This window comes from Columba livia, chromosome 3 (assembly GCF_036013475.1).
Source record: "Columba livia isolate bColLiv1 breed racing homer chromosome 3, bColLiv1.pat.W.v2, whole genome shotgun sequence".
In the NCBI taxonomy this organism is placed as follows: domain Eukaryota; kingdom Metazoa; phylum Chordata; class Aves; order Columbiformes; family Columbidae; genus Columba; species Columba livia.
In genome coordinates, this window is record NC_088604.1 from 81,225,555 (window position 1) to 81,250,094 (window position 24,540).

A 24,540-nucleotide genomic window follows, 5' to 3' on the forward strand; every position below is an offset into this window, starting at 1 on the left:
GCTAGCCACATGAGCAGACACATTTACAAAGGGGCAGACATCATGCTGCAGGTGGGGTTGGTAACAGTGGGAGAGAACGTGCTTCCATCCTGGGAACTGCATCACTGATTCCAGTGTGCATGGGAAACCACCACTTCACTTTGGAGACTGAAAATGTGCTACCAAAGACTCAGCAGACCCACTGCTGAGTCTTAAACTTAAAAATGCTGCTAATACAGTCACACTTCATTGTACTCTCTCCCCTTTCCTCACTTCTTTTCTTCTTCTTGAGCCCAAATGTCAACAGTTAACATAGGCACTAGGTGTGATGCAAAATGTAAAGTGTATTGGCAATAATATAAATCTGAAATTCAGATATGTGGAGATATATTTAAGGAAAGAAAACTTCAATATATTTGAGATGCAACTGTTACATGAGTGAATGGGGAAGAAAAAATACTTTCAACTGCTCTTACCAGACTCCTAACCCTGGAGCCAGTTGTGCCGGCAACAGGGTGGTAAATGTAGGTCTGGGGCTGGAGGTTGTGTTCAGGCCTCTTGGTACCACCCCAGAAATAAAAATCATTTTTATCGTGATGGTGTGGATATAATTCAGGTTGTTTGGTTGGTGATATTCATGTGTTCTTGACTGGTATTTTTGGGGAGAGAGAGAGTAGGCATAGGGAGCAGGCAGTTGTAGGGTGTTTGGCAACTGTAGGTCAAATTAGCATTCGCCTTTTCAGGCCAGGCATACTCCAACAGTCAAAGCAACCAGAAACAGGTGATCTGACCATTTAAAGTCAATAACATCATTCTTCTCATGCCTTCCTGGGGACAAAGAGTATTTATAAAAACAGCCTTTGCTGGATCATGTTGCACCATTCAGTTTACCTTTGGGTATCACGATCTTATTTAAATTGGGTGTGTATATATATCAATTAAAGAGAATTCAATTATTATTTTATCAATTTTTTTGTCTCATCTGACCTGATAATTCCCATTCTAAGACCCATATTTTTGGTATAATTCTTGTCAGAGTATCATTTTCTGAACATAAAAGCTTCAAAAGGTTTAAACTGTTATTGCCACTGTCCTGTATCTAGTAGAAGAAAAATGCTTTTACTGCAGAGGAAAATGACTTGTTTCATGCTTCTCACATATCTTTATTAAATGTTTGGACAGATATGCATCCATTTCTTATATAAATAATCTATGGCTTTTTAGTTTGCAAATGCTGGTTGAAAGTTCACGAGAGCAGGCTTTTCTGTGAACTTTCTGTATTTATAAGTTCAGTCACTGCAATAAATCCTGAGACTATTGCCTACTTAGCCGCATTTTGCCCCGTACCCCAATGGCTAAAACAGAGAAGCTGAGAGCTCTACATCTGAATATTTTAAAACCTCTGAGCAGCTTGATTGGAGTTAGATTTTCTTCTTAAATAATGCAGGTTGTTCTGAAGAGAATGTATAACCACAATTATCTGATAGTCAAATGCTTGGTGGTTAAGGTACAAAGCTCCACTACTGCTAATAGAGGTTTCATTTGAGCAAAGCTTATTGCAGCATTTTGTAGTTGCTAGAAAAAAAGTGTTCTTTGTGCGTACTGTAGTTCAGAGCTGTAAGGTCTTTGTGAATGGTTACTCTCAAAGCGCTACAGAAGTTCCCCGGTTCAAGGTGGCTCCTGGCTCCTCGGAAAAATGAATGTGGGGTTCCAGCCTGGGAGGAGAGAAATAAGTGAAAAAGGAGCATCCTTGGACTAGGCAGGAGAGGTCTGCCTAGTGCAGCTCTGCAGCCGGGACCAGTCAGTGCTAAGCTGGTTCAGGAGGAGGAAGAAAAGTGAGTGCTGACCCCAGAAAACACAACGTGCATCCATGAATCCAAATTCTCAATCACAGTAAAAACTCCTCCAGCCCTATTTGTCAGAGCAAACGCATTTTCAGATTATAAAACCAGGAGTCGCCATGTGGTCGCCCAACCACATAATTTAGGACACAGAACATCCTTGAATTTGATCCAGTTTAAACTTGAGTACATCTTTTAGATTAAAAAAACCAACAACATCTATTCTCGATTTAAAAATTACTAATGGCAGAAAAGCCACAATAACTTATTGCGATCCATGCCAGTAGCTAAGTATTTCACTGGTGAAATGTGCAGCCTTTTCCTCCTGTGCCTTTTTCCAACTCCAGCCACCAGATCTTTTTATATCTTTATTTGCTATATTGGAAGAGCCCTAGTCCTGAAGTAAATACTTACCGTCTATAACCGGTAATCCTTCAACCTTTTTGTGATACGCTTAAAAGACTGCATATCTACAACTTCTACCAGAAAGTGTTTTCCAGTCTTTTGGTTGCTCCCAGAGTTGTTGCCTGCACCGCCTCTGGTTTCCAGGCAGTCTTTTGGAGTACCTGAAGCAAACGCTACGCTTCAGTGCTCGACACACATACAGAAGAGACAAGGCCTCCCTGCCAAAAAAGCATATTCCCAGGAGTTACATTAGTTTTCAACCAGTTTTACTCCTGGAGTTGACGTCCAGCTGATGCCCTGGACCTGACCCGCTGTGTCGTGTTTTAACTCACTGGTCCCCAGTGGAGGATGCTCCCGACAGCAGGTGAAGCCCCTACACCTTGTTCCTCTGCATCTGACTTCACTTTTTCCCACCGGATAGAAGACTACTGCTCAGTTATCCCATCAAATGACCGAGCACTTCAAACTTTTTCTTTTAGGGTTCCTTCAATCCTCATTACATATGCTATCCCCCATCTTTGTAACATCTGTCAATGTTTTAAATGACGGCTTTATTCTCTTACAGACCCTTAATACTACCACTCATACTAATAGTAAAATTAGTAGTGTATTTTTGCAGGATACTATCAGAAACAAAGACACTCCCTGCTGAACTGTTCAACTGTAGAAATGTTAGCTAGTATCATCGTTGTTTTCTGGAGCTTCATTTCCCTGGAGTTGCGCATTATTATTTACTTCATGTCCAAGGTATTATATTGAGTTATTGTGCTGCATTTTCAGCTCAGAGAGGTCTCAAGTGAGGTAAGGAAGGTTGGCAAGTAGAAGTCATTTCCTCTGTTTCTATCATGCTTTTCAGGTGTAAGAGCCAAAGTTATTTACTAATTAATCACCTCCATGAACTAATTGAAATAATATATTCTACCTCTACTAACTCAAATAGCATATTATACATAGGTGAAATGAAAACCACAGCGAAGATAAGTAAAAGTTTCACAAGAATTTGTGACAGACCATGAAGAAGACCCTTGGAGAAACAGGGAAATAACTTTCTGGTGCCTTTCTTTATTCATAAAGGCAAATTCACTCTCTTTCCTCCTGAAACTCATTCATACCAAATCTAGGATCTACATGTCAGCTCCAAGTCTTCTCACTTTCAAATGCTGAGCTTCTTTTTATATGTTTGATAAGTCTTTATTAAACAATTCCCATCAGAGTGCCAAAAAGACATATGTGTCACATAGAAAAAGTATCTCACAGCTCCTCTTTCACACGGACTGCTGCAAAAATAACCAGTTACAAATATGCAGGGATACATATTTTCCATGATTCATGCTGTAGAACCCGCCATAGACTGTGGGACTGTTGTACGGAATCTAAGCTTTCACAGAAAAAAATATTACCAGGCGGTCTGATGGAGAGGAAAGCCTTCCCAAACAGGAACTGAACACGAATCAAGTCAGGATGACTCAGATTGTTTTTGTGATTCTGCAGAGAGACAATCTGAGATAATAGCTGGGTTGCGTGAAGTATTGCTATAATTTATTACAATAAAAATTCAAAATACAATGACTTATATTCATATTGCTGTTGTTAGTCAGGTATTTATTTTTTCTACGTATATCAAGAACACTTTAATGCTTATATTTCTAGACTCTCCATGTGAATAGCCACACAGAAATATATTTATAAATGTCTTCTGTATGCTTCATAGGCAATATGTAAAGCTAATAAACATAGGAAAATCCCTTTTGTAGCTTGGTAAAGTACATTTTGATAAGAAGATAGCACTATCACAGCAGGACTGAGTTACAGCAGTAGGCAGCCAGCCTTAGGACACCGAGGAATTTATGATACGATTGTTATATGTGGAATCTTGAAGCTTATGATAGAACAACATTTCCTTTCCAGATGGTGCAAGAAAAGGGAGACTGGGAAAAACAAGCCTGAGTCTTTGCTGAAATATATAAATTACATTTGTTCTGCTTTTGATACAAAGAGAGAAAGAAAACCAGGCTATTTTTGTTTCACAAAATAGAATTACTGCCCAGGTGCTGCAGCTAGCATGGTGAAGGCAGCTCAAAGTATCAGTACAGCTAAAGGACACCTCTCATATTGGATTTGTAGAAGCAGGTTAAGTACATGGTTTTAATTTAACTAACCAGATCCCATGACTCAAGGTGAGAAAAATTCTTCTTTAGTGCTGTACTCCATCCTTTGCCAGAAAGCTGTTCCCAATCAAAACTATAATTATCCATTATTTACCAGTTTAGTCAATGGAGGACAAGTTGTTCTGAAAATATTTGTTTAAATCAGCCAGCCAGGAAGCAAAAAGAATGAGGAAAGAAAAAACACAACAGAAATTCTAGGGAAAACTTTTCTGTTGACTTTATCAGGATTTGGCCAAGATCTGAAGTCAACAGATGAGAATGATAGCTATTAAAATAAAGGAAAGCGACTAGAGACTCTAGAGAATGAAGAAGCAGATACAGGAAAGTAGTGGGAACTTCCCAGGTTCCCCTTAAAGCGGGCAAAATGGAGGTCCAGCGGCAAACCAGCAATGGAAGGGAACAAAAGATGAGAAAGTAAAAGATGTGTGACCATTGATCTTAATGGATAGAGATGTCAGACATTGGCCTTGTTGGCAGATTTTCCTGAATGGGCACTAGAGCCACAGGCTGGATTCAGTATGGCGCTGGGATATTGAAATAGCTGGAAAATTCAGAGAGATTATTCCTGACTGAAGTTTTGGGAAGATCGCATCTGGACAGTAGTAAAGGAAAATATTTATCTTTCATTTTAAATTAAGTTCAGTTTGGAAGTGATTGGGTAATTTTTGTTACAAAATCATATTTGGAGTACTCCCTCTGAGAGAATATTTTCATTCGTAATTTTTATCCTGACCAAATGATTTTATTAGAGCATGATGAGTGTAGGGGGTATGTATCAGTAATGATCATGAAAGGACAAACATTGCACAGACAGAGGAACCCACAGCAAGCCTTATAGGATTCAAGGCTTGGACAGGCTTCCTTCTGTCAAGGAAGGACAGAATTGAAGTTTAACCACAAAGAAATCCAAACATTAAAAAATGTATCTGAAACAAAGTGACTAGCAAATCCTCCAAAAATCACTTCACGGGAAGAGTAAATGTGGAAGGCATATTGTCTTCTTAATCCATAACAGATTGACATATCTTTTGAAGAACAAACTGCAATGTTTCTAAACTATGGAGCCTTGACGGGAGACCAGACATGAATTTACCAGACAGGGAAAAGGTCCTTTAGCCATTTTCCTTTTGGCTCCTCCAGACCTTCCCACACCACTTCCTTGCCTGATTTTTAAATAAAAATATCCACATTTGTAGCTAGTGGAGAGATGGGTAGATGACCAATAGATGTGTGGGTAGTAGAGAGAGGCCACTTGTTTTTTCTCCCCCAGTTTTCTGGTTTGTGATGCAGTAGCTTTACTTTCCTTATCATGTCTCCCCACTGATGATCCGTCTGTCTTGAGTCAGCTTCCAGTGCAGTGAATTGTTTCCATTTTTAATTTACCATACATATGTAATTATAGTTTTCCCCGTGGATGTGGACAAAGAGCTTGCAGTCTTGACAACCATGTTACAAATAATGGAAGCACATGCTGTCAGTGCTTCAGGTAGTAGAACACAGGCCCCCAAACCTTTCCAGATAACCTTAATATCCTGGTCTTACAGACATGAATCAGTACAGAGGATGACTCATCAAAATAAATAGCAATTATATGGCACAGATCTAATTTTTCATGGCCTCTACTTTCCTGCAGCACATTCAGGACCTGGTGTTGTGAGTTGCAGCATTCTCCTCGCTTTTGGGTGTTTGCCTATGTCGTTGTGTGCCTCCTCCAAGGACCTTGCACTGCTCCAATGCCCTTCCCAGTCTCAGGCTCCTCCATGGACACAGGCACCATGGTCTAGTTTTCCAGGTGAGCAGTGCATTGGTCTTTCCTCCTCTATGTATGCAGAAAGGGATTATTTGAACAGAACCAAGGAATAATCTTGCCAGAAGTTCTCCAGATTCTTGAGGAACATGACATGGATAGTTTGACAAAAGCTACCTTTGACGATGGACAGACTACCACAAAGTTGTTTCTTTTTCTAGTGTAGAACTGAATTTGCTATCACACTACATCATTACCTCCAAAGCAGTAAAAGATCCATGTAGGAGTGCACAAAAAGTCACCTAAAGCCTTACTACTGGAGGAAAGAGTAGTTGGTAGCAATCTCCCAAATAGCCATGTTTCAAAAGCATCAGCCTGTAGGAGTCACAGCAATGTTCAAAACTCCAGCACTTTCCTCAATGTGATCAGGTCTTCCATCAGCAGCTGAACCAGGTTTTGAGCCAGCAATGTTTCCATACAAATTAATAGTAGCAGAAATATAATAATAATAATAATAATAATAATAATAATAATAATAATAATGATGATGATGATGCCTGGCCCTCCCCATCACTGCTCCTCGTGGAAGGTTTTACAGCAGAGCTGTGCCAGTTGCACACAGAGCAGGCAGATGTGGAGCACAGCTGTTTCAAAGGACATGCTGTCAGCAGTGGTGGCACTGCCACATGAAATGCCAGTGTGGCACCTGAAGACTTGCTGTAGGATCCTGTGAAGCGGGAATCTTGTCCCTTCTCTGACCAGAGATGTGCAGCCTGCATCTGACTGTTCCCACTTACTGCTCCACACATACTGCACCACACAACCATGCTCATTCACCTCTACAAATAACATGTTGCCAGTGACTAATGTATTTTATTTTCTTGGCGATGAATGTCTCTGCATCACCAATGAGGAACATGCTGCCCCACCATACATTTTCAGTAGTCATGCCTGTTTTTGTAAAGCTGGGATGATGGACCAACAAAAATCACCTCCAATGAAGAAGACTTTTGACGAAGGGCTCGCAAAACCCAGCTGTGGACAAGTCACTAATGCCTAAACAGATGTCAGCACAAGCTGGTTAGGAGTAAGCCCAAAGCAGGTGTGTTTCCCTGCTCTGAGAGGTCTCCTCCCCCCTCTCAGCTGAATGCAGCCCCACCTCGGGCACCACCAGCTGAGCGAGGACACAGCTCCAGATGTGGTAGTGGCGTGAATGGCAGCAGGACATGGTCACGTTTCTCAGCCTCAGCTGCATCATGCGAGCTGGAGCCCAGCAGCCAGTTCAGATCAGAGCCACATGGCAGTGTGACAGCCCTCCTTGCTCCCCTGGGCATCCAGTGCTGCTTCAAGCTGCAGGAAAACCACAACCAGACCCCAAGTTTTCAGTTTCTACTGCCTGCCCAGCCACATCATCAGACCGTCTCATTTTTAGCAAATGATCTAGGCATCAGTGAATTCTCCAGATATTAAAAGAATATCCTTCAGCCTGATACGCCACCTCTGAATGTGACCCCCCACCTAGACCACAGCCCTTCAAGTTATCCTTCATTTGTTTGTTGGTGTGCTCCCTTAGATCTGCAGATTGCTTTGATTATTTGAACATCTGGAAGTTGTCACATGCTTATTTTGACCCTGACCATCTGAAATATTACCCAGCAGGACTTGGGATGAGACACAGTAAGGAAACAAAAACATCCTACTCATACGAACATGTGGCAGGAATTATCAAATGACACCATCCCAAAGAAGAATGCTATATATCCAAGAAAAGACAAACTTTCTCTCCACCCTCTAAAGCTGGGACAATTGCTTTCCATAACATCAATTCCAGACATAAGAAAAAAATTACATAAAAATATCTAATATATTTTTCATTAAACATTATGTTATTAAAGTTGGCTACTACTAGTGGACAAAAAGCATTTATTTCATCCTCTGACTTGCAAAGCTGAAGAATATCTCCCCACATACATGATTCTCCATAGAAAAGCCACCCCAAAATTGTTTGGCATCTGAGGTCGTTAGGGTGCATAGCCCTGTTTTGCCTGTTGTCTTCACAGACTGAGTGCATGTTCTTTGGTAAAGATGGAGTGGGATATGCAAAAAACTGAGATGGAAAAGGTTGAAATAGAGAGTCTGAGTTTCTCAGGAAACACAGCACATGGACAAGGGGCTCTGGCTCTGGAAAAGCAGCCCAAAATCAATGCAGATGAACACCATCTATTTGCAGCACTCATAAAACGTAATTCAGTTACGCATGCGGAAGCCCATGGTCAAGCACAGTTTTTAGATTTGGGTTCTCCTTCTCAGCAAGATGCAGATAGCAAGTGAAGTGTGGAGAGCCAGCCATAAAGACTGTACAGTTGCAGTTTGACAGTGGTTAACCACTGATATTTTAGCCTTCACCAAGAAGTTCCTCCTAAATGCCTAACTAGATGGAGGGAGGCTTCCTTCTGGGTAGCCTGTTTGCTCACAGGTCATACAATTGAAACGCTGTTGCCCTGGATGCAGCCAGGGCAACAACCAGGAGCAGTATTCACACACATGCCTTCGAAGCCCACCTTCCCTGTGGGCAGCCTGCTGGAAGGGCACTCTCTGCTGGGGTCTCCTCCCAGGGACATGCCCAGGCTTTCCCAGGCACTCACAGTCAAACCTGTGTAACTACATCTTCCATCAGACCTCAGCTTCCGTATATCTCCCGAGTCAAACCAAACCTTGATGTACCAGCTTTGCCATGCAGATACTGTTTTCTTCGTTTGGAGCTACCTTTGTATTTGGTGGCACAGCACTGTGATATTTCACTATTTAAATTGGTGCAGCCAAATCAAGACAAGCCAAATGAATCTTGATAAGATCCCAGTGACCTAGAAGGAATTCCTTGTACTACAGTGACATCAGTTTCTAGGGACTGTCTTAGCAGAGATGCTCTTCTGTGATGTAACAAAAATATCCCATGTCCTTTTTTTTTTTGGAATATGAAGACAGCTGTTTTGTTTTTTTTTGTTGTTTTTTTTTTTTTTTTTTAATTAACAGCTACTGTCAGGTGGCCCATACCTCTGTTTTAGCTGCGGACTGCATGATCAGTAAATTATGTCTTAGTCTCATCAAAGTCTAATGAGGCAATCCATTTTGTTATTAACCTCAGCTCAGGACAGATCATCCCCTGCTCACCATGTGCAAACAATTTCCCGTGTCCCTGCTTACCTCAACCTGCATTTTCTTTTCGGGAACCCACACGTTCGCCAGGGAAAAAGGCTACAAGCAGAGAGGGAAAGGGCAGGGAATGGTTGTGTGAGAAGGGGCAGGATCCGGCCTCCACCTCGGGCAGCTCAGCAGCTGCAGCCGGGGTGCTCGGCCCCATCCCGCCTCCCGTCCCCCGCCCCTGGCCGCTGCCACTCGGGACACGTGGGCTCCTGCCCCACTCGTGGGAAACACCCTCTCTGCGCCGTGCGGGCGGCGCGGTTGCTGCGCGCACCCGCGAGATGTCAGTGCTGCCGCGCCGTGGGGTCGCCCGGCCCGGCCCGGCCCGGGGAGCAGAGGCTGGCAGGAGCGGCGGCACCACACGCAAACCTGGAAAATCTTGCGGTCGCTCGTGTCGGACGCAAAAGCCTTCAGCTGGTGTCCAGCGACTTTCAGCATCGCCGTAGATGAGCGTTTAGGGGAGAAAAAGAAAATGGGGTTTGTATGTTTCCTGTGAATATCAGTTCTCAGCGCACCGACCAGCAAGACTTGACCAGGAAAAAAAAATAAACTGAAAGATGTGGCATTTTATCACGTCAAAACTCTTAATAAAAATAAAGAAAAAAAAAAGGCAAACCTTGGATAACACAAAACTGGTTTGCTTTACTATAGTAAGAAAATGGTTTTGACTAATCTTCTTTCTTTCTGATTTTATGCTATATTTAGATTTCTCAAATAATGGGCTATAATGAATATCAAAAATGTCCCATCCAATACAATTCTATAATTAATATTTTTCACGTTCAGCATTACACAAGTCAAAGTAAGCAGTAGCATTCAGAAAACGCATTTTTCCTTAGTAGAATTAAAATTTTGACAGTATGAGATGAGCATTGATATGCTGGCCATGCTGGTGCTTCCATATCAGTACCAACAAACAGAAATTAATAGTATCCAGGAGAGTTGTTAAAAGGGGTCATTTCTGCATTTCATGAAGGACTGGTGCTGAGGGCTGCAGACAGCTCTGCTCTGACAGAACAAGGAGCAGCAGGAGGCAGCTGCTGCTGCTGCTGCATGCACAAGACTGCAAGGCCTCAGTAATGAGGAGTAATGAGCTCCAGCCTGGTACAGGACCTTTCAGGAACTGGAAAAGGATGCAGCTTCTACAGGCAACATTAGACTCATTAGACTTCTTCACTATGTCAGGCATGTAAGGGCTGTTTCTTCTTGTGTGTTTTTTTTTTTTCTTTTACATACTGCAGTTGGGGCAGCACATTCAAAACCTTTGCTTGGATGAAAAAGGAAAACGGCAGGCTCTGCGCGGTTTGAAGGGTACACAAACCAAAGGCCTCCTGTCTTCTTGAGGCTCAGACTTTTATTTTGTAGTGCTGAGCCCCAGGTCAGGCAGTGCCACCAAACATATGCATGTCCTGTTGTCTCCCACTCCTCTTCTGCTTACTTCTGACACTTCACTGGTCACAGCATTAAACACACAGAGCAGGAGGTTGGCAGCTGTCTGAGAGTGCTCTTGGGACAAAGAAAGTAAGTGATAGCCATAATGAGATGCTGGTGGTGGGCCGTGGTGTCACTATCCCAGCTGTTATTTTTATGTTCTTTTTCACTTTTATCACTCCTTCCTTTCTTTCTCTTTCTCTCTCTCTTTTATTCCTCGAGGTCTTCTGGCCTCCCTTGATTTTTTCTTTCTCATTAAAGTTATCAAAGCCATTGTTCCTGGTCTGTGCTGTTGGTGGAAAGAAGTTGCCTTCAGAAGTTTTCTAGAGATGAAGGTTCATTCCCAGTATGTGACGTGGTCTGGGGCAGAGGGAGCATCAGGAGGAGTTGAAACCATCTTTCAAAAAAACTTCCACCCGACCTTATTATACCAGAAATGTGCCACAAGTGACATCCAGCTAGTTACAATCATACCTGCTGAGCAAAGGATAACTACAGGTTTCACATCTCTCAGTTCAATGGAAGTATGCTGGGAGTTCGAGGCAGGAAGAAACAGTGGGAGATGCCAACAGAGATACTAAAAGTTCAGCAGACGCTCAGTGATCCTTGCAGATGGGAATCCCAAAGTGCAGTTTTAACATGGCAGTGGTGTTCAGGTATAGAGTAGAGGTCAATTTGGCTAGTGTTCCAGTCAGCTCTGACCAACAGCAGGAGAAATACCTAAAATTCAGATCTTCCATGTTTCTTGTTGTCGTTGGTTGTTTTTTGTTGTTTTGTCTGTTTGTTTGCTTTTCTTCCCAATAAAACGTCTGCATGTCAGTAATACACATGGATACAGAAAATGTAGATGATACAGGTCTGTATGATGAGAATGGCATCAGGAAGAAGCTCTTTGGAACAAAATGGAAGTCTGACATTTCAAGTGTTCTCATTACAGGAAGAAAACCAATATATAAGTGAAAATCTCCCCCCCCCCCCAACAAGTACACTAGTGGAAGAGCTGCTGCAGTTACTTCCTCAGTCCTGGGGTTTCCAACAGTGACAGAAAAGGGTGAGGAAAATTGTGGAGAAGGAAAGCAAGAGAAGATTTGGCAAGGCCTTGCTAGTCAGGGACACAGTAAGGTTGCTGAAGTAATTCAGGGGGGGCAGAGGAAGAAGAAATGGAGAAACCCAAACTGACTTAAAAATCAAAAACTTCACTGTTCCCTAAAACTGACTTTCTGGAAACCAATTATCTAATTAATTGAGCGTTATCTACTTAATTGCCTGCACTGTATCTTAATCAGCTTGCTGCTAGTGTCTATTTTTAAAACATCAAAACATTTAAAATAAAGTCTAGCCATTAATAAAATTCCACATTTATGCCCCTACCCCCAAAAAGCTTTGTGTAGTTATGTCTGAATCCCACCAACATCTCAAGACGAGGGGAATTTGGGGCAGCAGTGGCTGGAGGAGGAGTGGGGAGACCTGGGAGTAGGAGGGTAAGGAAGGGGAAACGCAGGACTCGGGAGAAGGACGGTCCCCTGAGATCAGGTCATGGTCAGAGGAACATTCTGGCTCTAGTGCTGGCCTGCCTCTCCTTTAATGTTTTCTCTTTCTCACTCTCTTTTCTTTTTCAATTCCAGGAAAGATAAAACAGAGGAGGTAAGTGTAAAGAGCTTTAGTGGGCACCAGAAACATGCAGGAGGGATCAATGGAGGGAGGATCAGTGGAACAAAGGAAAAGAACCTTAAAAGATGAAAAATCCTAAAAAAAGATGTTACTGGGAGGGAGGGGGGGCTGGAAGAAAAAGTGTCTGAAATAAAATATGAGCGGTATAAAGAACAGTGCATCAAAAGAGATGAACTCAAAAAAAGGTCATAGATTTCAGGTTATACATTCCTCTCAGCAAAAAGGTGGGAAAGTAAGCCATATTAAATATGTTATTGCCACACATTTTTCACAAAGGAAAGGGAGAAAGAAGTAAAGAGGTGGATAGGAAAGCTATATGAATAATGAAATGCTTCATTTAGGTGACATACGTGCGGAAGAAGCTGCAGCACTGTTAAGAGGAAAGGTGATAAATAGTATAATATCTCTTTTGAAAGCTGACATCTCTGATGAGTCTAATGAGAGACTGCAGTCTAGTCAAATCAAAAAAAGATACAATGATAGCGAATGTGGCAGATTATATTTTGGGAGTGAAAGATAAGTACGATAAAAATTGCATAAATGTCATTAACAAGGTAACATTTAGAATTGTGTCTTAATATTTTTTTATATTTACTGTCTGTGTCCACACTTGCAAATAAGGATTATCATCTAGCATTTGAGCAGGTTCCCAGAGTTAATTGTCATGGCAATTTCTCTTTACAATTTATGTATACAGATCCCTTATGGCAAATAGTGATGCTGTTACCCACTCTCATTCATGCATTTGTGTTAAAGAATCAGACCAGCAGGTTCCTCACTCTCACTCACACATAAAGATACCAACAGGTAAAAGGACTAAAAGTATTTTGTATGTTAGAATCAAAAAAGAAAAAAAAAGGGACCTTGTTAAAAGAGAAAGACGGTCTGAAAGGCAACGATGCTACTCAGTGGACAACTGAAGACACCTCACTGACCCAAGAAAAGTTAGCTGCACAGAAAGTGAAACAACCAACTACATTTTACTGCAAAGGATCTGGGCATAATCCAGACATAATACAACAGTAATCCTCTTCCCTCCTCCTGCAAAACCTGGGTGGGAGCGCTGCAGCCTGCTCTGGGCACTGCCCTCTGAGAAATCTGTAACACCCTCAACCTGGAGGAGAGCAATTAAGTCTCCCAACACTTCAGAAAACACCAGTAAGAAAACAAAAGGTGGCTGTAATGTTGCAACTTCTATTTACCTATCTAAGCAAAAAGGTAGGGAATATTTTACTATAGCGATTGTAGCAGTGCCAGAAAAAAAAAAAAAAAAAGAGAGAGAGATTTAGTTTAGATATTAGGGAAAAAACTTAATAGTGGCAGATAATAACTGTCTGGAGAGACTCTACATCCCCCTAGCTGACGTCTGTACAAACAAAATCTATATATTTTTACACATCACTTGAGGACTCCAAAGTCCAGAACAACATGAGAGGGAGCCCGAGCTCCAAGAGATCTTCCTCTCTTCCCCTCTGCCTCTCTGATTTGGGGTGTCAGCCTATCTTCAACTCACAAGAGACAAAAGTATTAATGTCCTCAGCCTAGTCAGATCAAGAAGCAGACTGGTATGACTCACAACCACTTAGTACCTTGCTCAAATGACTTGTAGACAAAGAATATGTTCAAAGAAATTTTTTATAATTTCCCCTCAATATCTTGGGATTGAAACCTTGTTTTAGATAGGTCTCTATAGCTATTAACTTTCTTTTAGCAAAATAGCTATGTTTTATGCACTTATTAAGTCCAAGGGTGTTAGCTCTATGCATGAACATCTTGAGCTACAAATGAAATTACAAAGATGGTAATTTTAAAATTAAATTCAAACAGCTGTTAACCACTTGGAATAAAGATTAAAAAAATGGAAGAGCCACAAACTGGTGATTTCCAGCTCCTCAATCCAGTTACTTAGAGCCTTCTCTCACTTTAAGTGTCTGCTTTGGCTTTCATTTGATTTTTAAATAAATAAACACACACCCTAAACGCACTCCTATAGGTCTCATTTTCTGAAAATGATATTGCAGTCCTATTTCTTATTTCTTGGATGATTATTTGGCATTTATGTCTCATTATTTTATACAATTTTAGGGGTGCAATTTGAAAAAAAAAATTCTCTATATTTGGTGTTAATTTCTTTCTAGCTGAAAACATGTTGTTGTTGGGTTTTAAAGGGCCAGCCACAGCTGGTCTTGTCTGATTTTTTGGGTTTGGATTGGATTTGGATTGGCCATGACCAACAGGCTGGCAACTCACCAGCTGCCTTCAGTTCCTCTTGCTCCTAATTACTCAGTGTCCCAGTTCTCCTCCCTTCTCGGTTCCATTCTAGTCACCACAATTAATTCCCATTTCTTACTCCTGTATTCACCTTCAGCTCATTAATTTTTGGCCAGTCTCCACTTCTGTTCCAGCTCAGCATTTTGCAGTTTCTCTTGTCACTGTCTAAGGCCTTTTTTCTCCTCCTTCATGGGTTTTTTTTGTTTGGTTTGGTGGGTTTTCTTTGGGTTTTTTTGTTTGGTTGGTTTTTGTGTTTTTTTTCTTTAATTTATTTTGTTCTTTTTTGGTTGGTTGTTTTTTGTTTTGTTTTGTTTTGGTTTTGTTTGTTTGTTTTGGTTTGTTTTTTTAAATTATTGAAGGATAGTTTTTGTTTGCATCTTTTGGAAGAATGGGTGAATGTTTTACTGTGCTCAGGTAGGTATCAGGGGCACTCCCATCTCTCCCACTGTCCATTTTCCATTGCAGGCTGGTCTGGAGCACAAAACCACCTCAAGGGGACAGCAACATCATTAAACACTTCCCTGTAGGTTGTTTTATGCACAAGGATGCTTAAGAAAAGAGACTGATGAACCACAGCTCTCAGACTGAAGTTCCCAGCTCCAAGTGGTTATTTTAATGAACATTACAATTAATATCCCTCAATGGAGACTGTTTTCAGCTTTCTGGGCAGAGCCAGGAGGAACTGATTGATGGCTCTTCATGGGAGACAAGAAATGTGGTCCCTCCAAATCGAGTTTTTCTCTCAGTCCTTTTTTCCTCAGCAGACTCATGGCCTCACTGGAATTCCTGATGGGTGTATCATTGTATAAGCAAAGTCATACTTTGGCCATTTGGTAGCTGTACAGACATGCCTTCATCCAAGTTAATCTTAATTCTTGGAAGTAGAAACAAACATTTATCTTTTCTCTGTGGGGAAGTAAAATGATGTTTGTGTCAACTTAGAGTTTCCATTCCCAGTACTACATCACTGGCAAATGACAGTGATCAGGTAAGGTATCAAAAGATTGCAGACAAACACTTCAGGTTTTAGAACAGATTCTGTTCCATCTGTTTGGGCCAAATTCATTCATGTGTAACAGTGGAGTTGCATCACTTGAAACTACACTCAAATAAAACATTAATACAGCTCTTTGACTACTTTGAAGTCCTTATTAATAATGCATATTTTTACTTAACAGACATTGTATTAAATCTTGTGCAAATACAGGGAAAGGAAGCTATTCAATAGAGACCTCATATTTATTGAAAAGAAAAAACTAGAATAAGTACAAAATGGGTTCAGGAATACAAATGGTCCACATCTTTTTATTGTCCAGTTGGTGTTGTAAAATGATTTGGAAAAAAATATTACTCAAGTAAAGCTGCATGAAATACCTAACGTGTAAATTTGAAGCATTAATTACAAGGGAAAGATTATTTAAAGCAGACACTGGTACCTAACTAGTTAACCCCCAAGACAAAGCAGGCAATATACCAGCTGATGCAATTGGTGGCAGAAGGACTTTGGAAATAAATATCTCTGTTTGGCACTGAGAAGTGAAACAGAGCTCAAATTTCTGTGGATTGCCTGGCCCCAAGTTCATGCCTCAGAGCACACATTTCTGTGGCAAAGGAAAATTAAATCTCAGAGTTTAAGATCTGGGGTTCAGTGTGGCTATTTATTAAAATTCATCTTGTCTCCCTAGACTGTGAATATTTTGAGTTGACCTAGATGGAGCTCTTGATAAAATCATGCTCTCCTGGGGCATTTCCAGTGTTTTCTGATAAAAGCTTAGTAGAATTGTGCTCACAAAAAACTGAGACACTTTAAAGCAGTGATTATCATTCTAGCTAAAAACCAGAAATACATTGGCATGTGAAAACAAAGGATGATCAAAAGTTCCGAACCTCCAGAAACCCCACCCGAGCAAAAACCTGGGGAAGAGCCATTCACAGTGATTTATGATGTGTTTGGTCCTGGGCTTGTCCAGACTCCCTCTTTAGAGATGCTGCCATCAGGGCTACAGCTGCACCAGGTGAGGACAGGGCCGGGGGAGCGAGCGCTCCCTTCAGAGGCAGCTCAGATCCCGTCTGCCCACGGTGGCTTTATGCAGGAGCCCAGTCTCTGGCAGAAACAGCTCAGATGGATATCTGATGTTACATGAGGAGATTCTAGTATTAATGTATTCAAATTTATTGCCTGATTGTGTCTATGACTGTCCCACTTTTTTTGTGTGTGGGTGTGGTTGTACATTTTTAGCTTTGGTAGTCTCTTTGAAACAAGATTCCTGTTTCTCAATATCAAACCAAAGGCAGTATGGCAGATGGTAGCAAATTTGGCTGTCCTGAGTCTATCCCATGCGTTGCTAAAAAGGCTTATTTGTCCCATGCAGCACACAATGCCCTGGAGGTATCAGTATTTTGTCGTTTGACTTGGTTCTCATCATCGCTTTTCCGCTCATAGACCCTGCCTGCTATCCTCACGTCATCTGTCTCAGGCAAAAGTGCTGTTTTTTAGGCCAAACAGAGATTTCTGGTTCCAGCAGCTCAGTTTAGCTTCAGAAGCTCCATATCTGCTGTCTCATGGGTAACAGCTATGTGCTGTCATAAATCTGTCAGTAGGTCTCTGTGTGAGTAACCTCAGTAGCAGCCATACAACAGCACTCCTCAATAGAGCCCTTGAATTAAAATGACAGCCTCCTGCTTTACTACCCAAGGTTTGCTCTACAGACAGTACGCTTAGCACTCCCAAACCACTACCCTTTCGGCTTAAAATGTCGCATTGTGTCACAAGTGACAGCAAAGAGAAAGAAACACCGTCCTTCCTATTTAGCAAATGCAGCTTTGTGTTCTCAGCCAGCTTTGTTCATGCCCGTTCCCAAGGAAATGCAGCTCAGTCGATCTGGCCTTGGGTAGCGACCATAGGCTGCACTATTACAGAACGGGTCTAGCTTAAAGGAAGGTTTACTTAATGTGATGATGAGCAAGCTCGAAAGGTTTCTCTGCTGCTAGCTTGATAAAAAGAAAATAAAAAGTAAATGATTATCAATAAAGTGTGTTTGATTAGGTGTCACTGAGAGAAAGAAAATGCCATTTCATGTCACTTTTTAGAAAGCACAAGGTGTGTTACTTTTGGGGATGATTTTGCTCTTGACTAGTCTTCAAATTCAATATTAAAATCTCAAACTTCCCAAAGGAAAGAGATTCTGCATCTTTTAATGAAAGATAAAACAACAATATAAACATACACAAATTTACAGAGAAAGGATCAACTTTAATACATCTGGAGTAAAAGGTGTTCTTTTTTAAATATGGTATAAAAATAAATGCAAGAAACATTAACAGAATATACAGACAACAGACAAAGACACAGGCTTTCTTTCTCAATGTGAATACATCAGTGAAATGAAACCTTCTGTGCTAATTTATTGTGCAATAAATGTGATGCCATATGTATATTTATTAATATATGCATTTTTTACATTTCTTCCAGTTTTTGATTGACGTATTTTTTTTTAATAAACTGTGCCTAGCAGAAGCTTTTTTTTCACTGTACTTGAGCTTGCAGAAAATAAAAAGACACAGATCCAGCTTGATATGAAGGAGGCAGTGAGCAGACAGTTTTCGAAATGGAGGCATCGAAAGGCTAGAGAGTCCCTCGGAGTCTGTAATGCCTTAGTATACACAAAAGAAAACAAGTCAGGTCCTTGCTCATGCAACATCTTGTTCTACTGTCCTCTGAGTCAGGCAATCAGTGAGCTACAAAGTATGTGTAATGATTTGAGTCTGCTTCCATGCTACAAGGTGATCCTTTTAGTAGGACTGCACTAGACTGGTTAACCTCTTTGATGTGAGCGATTTCCCCTGAGGAAAAGATAAAAACAAAAAACAAAAACAGAAAACAGAGGCATGATCACTGCAAACCTGTTCATCAGCAACCACTTAGTGTTGCCACATCACTGTCTAATAACTAAGGGCACCAACTGGAGTCTGTCAAATCTTAAACCACAGGAAGCCCTTATGCTGAAACACCGGCACTGCCAGCCAGATCATTTCACAGAATAAGCAAACAAATTTAAAGGCCATTTTTGAATTAGGTTGGATTTGGCTGAGGAGAAAATAATGCTGAGGTTTTTTGCTGTTGGTCACACCCAGAACTTGAAGAAGGCTGCTCAAGTGAGAGTGCCTTGTGCTACAAAGATGAACATGCAGGCTACAGTAGCTCTGTCACAGAAGACAAAAACCTACTTTAAAGGTCAGGCAAGGAAGTCAGAGGCAGATTGCATATCGGCAGGAAAGCAGCTTTTCCATGAACGCAGCTCTTGGTTTGCTGAGACCATATTTACTATTTACTAGGTGCATTGGTGAGGTATGTTAAATGTGACTGCATAACACTGCTTTGAAGATGTTTGGATTTCCATATTGTTATTTTCCTCACCCTTCCTCCTGTTGCCAGGATGCAGTTTCAGTTTTTTAGCAAGTTCTTTTAATAAGGTACAATGACTGTCCCACAAGAGTTAGGTCTACAGCATGAAGAGAACGGTGCAGGGTATGTCACCATAGTGTATTTCAGGCAGATTTGAGCTTTATCTGAGGCAGACAAAAGCCAAGAAACCACATAACAGGAATTAGCTCTCCTAAGGCCACATAAAAGGAGTTAGATGTCCTAGGGCCATCCTACTGTGGCTCTGATCCAACCGAGCCAGAGCTGGCACAGCAAGCTTACATCACTCCTCAAAATACCACAGCAATACCCTGATTATGTAACATAAAACATTAAATAGCAAGTGGCTCTGTCTAACTCTCCAGTTAGATATTTAATACTTACATTTATTGTATTGTTCATTTTAAGTGTACAACTCGGAAAATTCAAACTGATTTCAAGGAGATAACAGTAAGTAATACTGTAACTACGGAGAGATGCTACATCTTCTGCAGTAAATGGTAAATGAACTTATTCTGCCATATCAATGAGTTGTTAAGTCATTTGCTGTATTATAACTCAGTGGAATTACACAATTTACTATCTATCATCATTATCAATTAAATTCATGCTCACAGGGATCTGCAAGTTGTTTTCAATAATCTGCTCAAATGCAATATATCAGAGTGGGTCTTCAGAAAGGGAAGAATTACTATTTTATTCTTTGTGCTCTGAAATAGGAGTTTAACAAATAAGGACGAGTATTTCCCCTACAATACAATTTTGAGGGGAACTCATGATCTGCAATGTTGAGTTAGACTGCTCATCCATCAGGTTCACCATATCAACTGACAGTATTAACAGTATTAACACTTACTTCCCCAAAAGGCCGAAAGCATCCTTCCCAAGCATGCCCTCTTCCCTTTGTCTAGCTTTAAATCTGTCACTTTCTCTCTCCATTAAATTTACCGCTTCTTGACATTTGTTAAGCCTTAAATTGTTTTCCTCTAATGCAACTGCTAAGCTGTTATACTAAGGCATCTTTTATTTTTAAATAGTCAAAAATGTCTCAACAGCTGCATGATGCTGGAATACAATTTAAAACAGCATGTCTGAAATAAAGTGTTTTATTAGGTGATTCATGACTATCAGCCTTGGACATAATCTAGGAAAATACTGAGAATACGCTTATCTTTACCTTTGATTAAGTTATTTGTGTTTAGTTTTACAGGTCTACAGGCCTGGCTACTTTCTGTAAATATGTATGAGTTCTCTTTAGTCCCGAACTGCACAAACCAGCCAACTGAAACAAACCAGGAGCTTTCTATTAGTTATTAATAGAAAAAGCCGCCCAAGCTCTTGTTGTGGGATAAAATCTGTGAAATCATTTTTTATTCTTATCTGCAACAATTTATTGTTTAGGAACTGTAAATTCCCTTGAAATTTTAGACAAACCATAGCCAAATTCTAGGGTATCGGGAATGAATTATAATATTACATAAACTAGGAAGTTATGACCTAAGTGCAGGCCACAAACTATTGGTTCATTAGTTGATCTGACTTGTGTAATTGTACTATTTGAATTTTCCTCTACAGACAACTGTCATGACTTTTTTTTTTCCTGTATTCTACATCACTTGCTCTCTGGATTTGCAGGTCTTTGGATACTTTTTCCTCCTGAGCCCTACAGTGAACAGAATTTCTCTGGATTGTCCTCTCCTTCACGTCCCCTCCCTGCCTTAGAGTATATTACACTTCTTAAAGACACGAAGTCTCCATCTGCTCTTCTTCGAGGTGTTGGTAGTTTTAATTTATGTTATAGTTGGAAAGCTGGCAACTCAGAAGATACACACTCCTTAAGAGAACCTCTTCCATCTTTATTCTGAATCATAGTTCTCTGATTGAGAAAATAAGCTTTTAATATACAGAATCCATTGCAGCCCCAAATACAGAATTATTATTCTTACTCAGATCTGCATGGATTTGTTATTTTGCAGTTTACAGAATATTTCTTTCAAACCTTGTTCCAGAGTATACTTTTACTTTAGATCTGTACAGTAGGGTTTTGTAACTATCACTTCTAGCAGACTTCCAGATTTACTCAATTTACAGACTGATGTAAGGATCATCCCTCATGGGTTGCAATTTAAGACCTGAGCCCAGCTATTTCTTTCAGATAGAATGTTGAGAGCATTTCCATAAGCCAAATTTTGATTTGGGAAACTACATCTAACAGGCCAGTTTTGAGAGGTGTAGCATACAAGTCATTACACACAGGAAGATGTTTCCTCTGTTAGTGAGATTAAAGAACAATCGGGGAAAAAAAAAATAAACAGCATATGTCTGAAGAATTAAAAGGAGACTTAATATTTTCAATATATTCTTGCCATGAACATTTAGAAGTATATGTCCAAATTCTGAAGAAGATTAAGATTTTGGGCTGTAGTGGTGCACATTGGACACATGAATTGAAACTATTTAACAATTTTACAGATACTACAGAAGCCAAAATGAAACCCGTGCACACACCCTGACAAGGGAGTCAGAGTATGAGGAGGCAGCACAGCAGGAATGAACAAGTACATCTAAGAATCCCAAATCAATTGGCCTCCCTACCTTAGTATATTAACTGTTTAACATAGAATTGTCCTTCCAACTGTACTGTTAAAATATTTAGGGGGAAAATTACAAAACCATGTGCTAAATAGAAAAGTGCTGACTGACCTGTTTATGCAGCATGACACTAACATCTCAAATAATTTAGCAAGCAAGTTGGCAAGAACCTCAGTATTTATGTGGCTTATGAGAAATCAGATTGAAATTTATAAAGGGGTTGGAGCTGAAATGTACGGTAGAGGAAGATCCAGTCTTTTCCTTTCAGAAGACTAATTCTCTTCCTTTCTGCTAAACAACCTCGATGGCTCAGTTTTCATGTTTCATTATTGCCAGCGCAGGTGCTGCTCCCCAGGACTCATACTGGTAGAACTAGAAATGACAATTCCAAGCATCTGACTGAGTGCAACAGTCAAACAGTGTGAATCCTGCTGTGAGTGAAATGAAATGCAGAGTGAGAATTGTCTCTCCTTGCTCCCACCGTTCCCCATCTGTCCATGTGCAACACACCTGCACCCTGCCAGCAGCTCGGCCAGTATCAGCAGAGTAAGCTCCCAAGTGACACCGCAGTGTGCCACACACAGAGCTGGTACACCAACAGCCCCCAACAGACATACATCTGGAGAGCCACAGGAGCAGAAACAGTACATCTGTTTCTAAGATTAGGCAGTGCTTGCTCCTCTAGCACAGGCGGATCATTTTAGCACTGCTCAAGGGATCAGGATTCTGCTTGGATTTCCACAGCAGCATGGGATGCTGCTCTCAGACACCCATGCTAGTGCGTTTCTCTTTCAGAAGAAGGGGAGAAGTTTGGCATCTGCTGACTTTGGGGCACAAGTTGTCAGCACAGCTGCTGCATGAAGTGGTTGCATGTGCAGGAAAATCCTTCTGCCTGTCATGGGGATTTGTCAACCTCTGTTCATTTCTTATTAGGGCTGCGCCGTTTCTGGGGGTGGCCCACAGCTGCGAGACAGCAACTGAGTGGCTGTGTTCCTATTTTGGCTCATTCCAAATTGGTGACACTCCCAATTTCTTTCTTCTTTTGCACTAACCTTTACATTTACTGATAAGGTGCTCTCATTTGTGATTAACCTAAAAACTCTTAGAATCATAGAATAGTTTGGGTTGGAAGGGACCTTCAAAGGTCATCCAGTCCAACCCCCCTGCAATGAGCAGGGACATTTTCAACTAGATCAGGTTGCTCAGAGCCCCATCCAGCCTGGCCTTGAATGCCTCCAGGGATGGGACATCTACAACCTCTCTGGGCAACCTGGGCCGGTGTTTCACTACTCTCATTGTAAAAAAATTTTTTCCTCATGTGTAGCCTGAATCTCCCCTCGTTCAGTTTAAAATCATTACCCCTTGTCCTGTCATAACACGCCCTCCTAAAAAATCTGTCCCCATCCTTCTTACAGGCCCCTTTTAAGTTCTGAAAGGCAGCAATAAGGTCTACCTGGACCATTCTCTTCTCCAGGCTGAACAACCCCAACTCAGCCTGTCAGATGGGCTAGTTTGGACTTGAATAACCATTAAAGTGTGGAGTAACGCATACAATTTTCCAAGGCACCAATGCACTAGACAAATATTTTTAGTACATTTGTCCTAGGCCTGACCTGTCAGCTTTCTATCGATTTCTGCAGGTCTCATTCCAGCATATAGTTTGACTCAGGTAAACGTTTGTCATTTGAAATGGCAGAAACTGGCCTGATACCTGAGCAGCATGTGCTGGCTCCTCACTGGCTGAACTGTGCTACCCCTCAGCTCTTCTCCTCCAGCACAGAGTGGAGCAGCTGAGCTCCAGTCACTGCAGGACAGGACAAGGGGGCCAGTCCTCACTGGCATGTTCTACAGATGCTCTTTTTGATCTTCCTCATTAGCCTGGGCATAATTCCTAAAAAAAAGCCTAAAACTAAATTTCTGGACTAAATATTAGTTCAAACTAATTACTACATCTTTCTTTTTATTTACACCAACTCCTTCCTGAAGTGGAAAAAGCCTTAACTCATATAAATATTTATTTTTATTATCATTTTGTATTTGCCAAATAGGAAGCTTTGTTATTTTTTTTTTTTTTTTTTTTTTCTGAATAGCTATTTTTGGTTTAAATTTTAGGAATAATCTCTAAGTAAATTCAAAAGTCTAATTAGACATTGAGAACATGAGATCCCACAGCTGATAGTGCATTGAAGCTCATTCACAATGCTATGCTCAATAAAAATATAACCATTGTCATGATTTCAGGGCTAGATGGACTTTTGATCTGACACAGTAGGGCCTTGTGTACATAAGTTTTATCTGTTCATTCAGAAAAAAATTACTGATTAACAGATTAAATTGATATATTATTTGCCTTGTTTCTCAATATAGGGACAGACTTTAACACGACAAGAGATTACACTCGTTTAAGCATCTAGAAAGTCTATTCCCCATTGACGAGAACCAGGGAAGCTATTTTTATGAGTTTTAATTGCCATCTTTAGACCATAATTTGCTACATCATATTAAGTGACATTGGACTGAGCCTCTGTGAAAATGTGTTGTGTTCAGTGACCTTCACATTTCACAGCTCATGCATGAGATGGTCCGATGTTACTGATTTGGAGGGGGAAAACATCGAAGAACACTGGTAAGCAAGTTTTTCCAGCTAAGTGGGAGAATACAGCTGGAAAGGGTATGGGTAATGTAAGATATAATGATTTTAAACACAAAAGTTATTAAATGGAGTCTTGGTTATGAGGTTGTGAGTAAAGGTAATTATCATCTGATGGCTCTCTAGTTTAATATATGGACCGAGTTTGGCCTGGTTTGTAC

At 40.8% G+C, this 24,540-nt stretch overlaps 1 protein-coding gene across 7 annotated transcripts in view; it reads right to left on the reverse strand.

The window, feature by feature from the left end:
• Nucleotides 1-1,139: 1,139 nt before the first annotated feature.
• Nucleotides 1,140-24,540, reverse strand: part of RGS7 (regulator of G protein signaling 7) — a 240,103-nt gene continuing 216,702 nt past the window's right edge. For 3 of the 7 annotated variants that reach the window (XM_065057838.1, XM_065057842.1, XM_065057840.1), the window contains one exon: nucleotides 17,894-18,557. Coding sequence is in view for 3 of the 7 variants with exons in the window: in XM_065057842.1 (XP_064913914.1) it covers nucleotides 18,507-18,557 (51 nt within the window). In the remaining 4 variants the exon portion in view is untranslated. Of the gene's footprint in view, nucleotides 1,695-17,893; nucleotides 18,558-24,540 lie in introns of those variants that run through there. The other 4 variants (XM_065057836.1, XM_065057841.1, XM_065057837.1 and 1 more) reach the window with 2 other exon arrangements.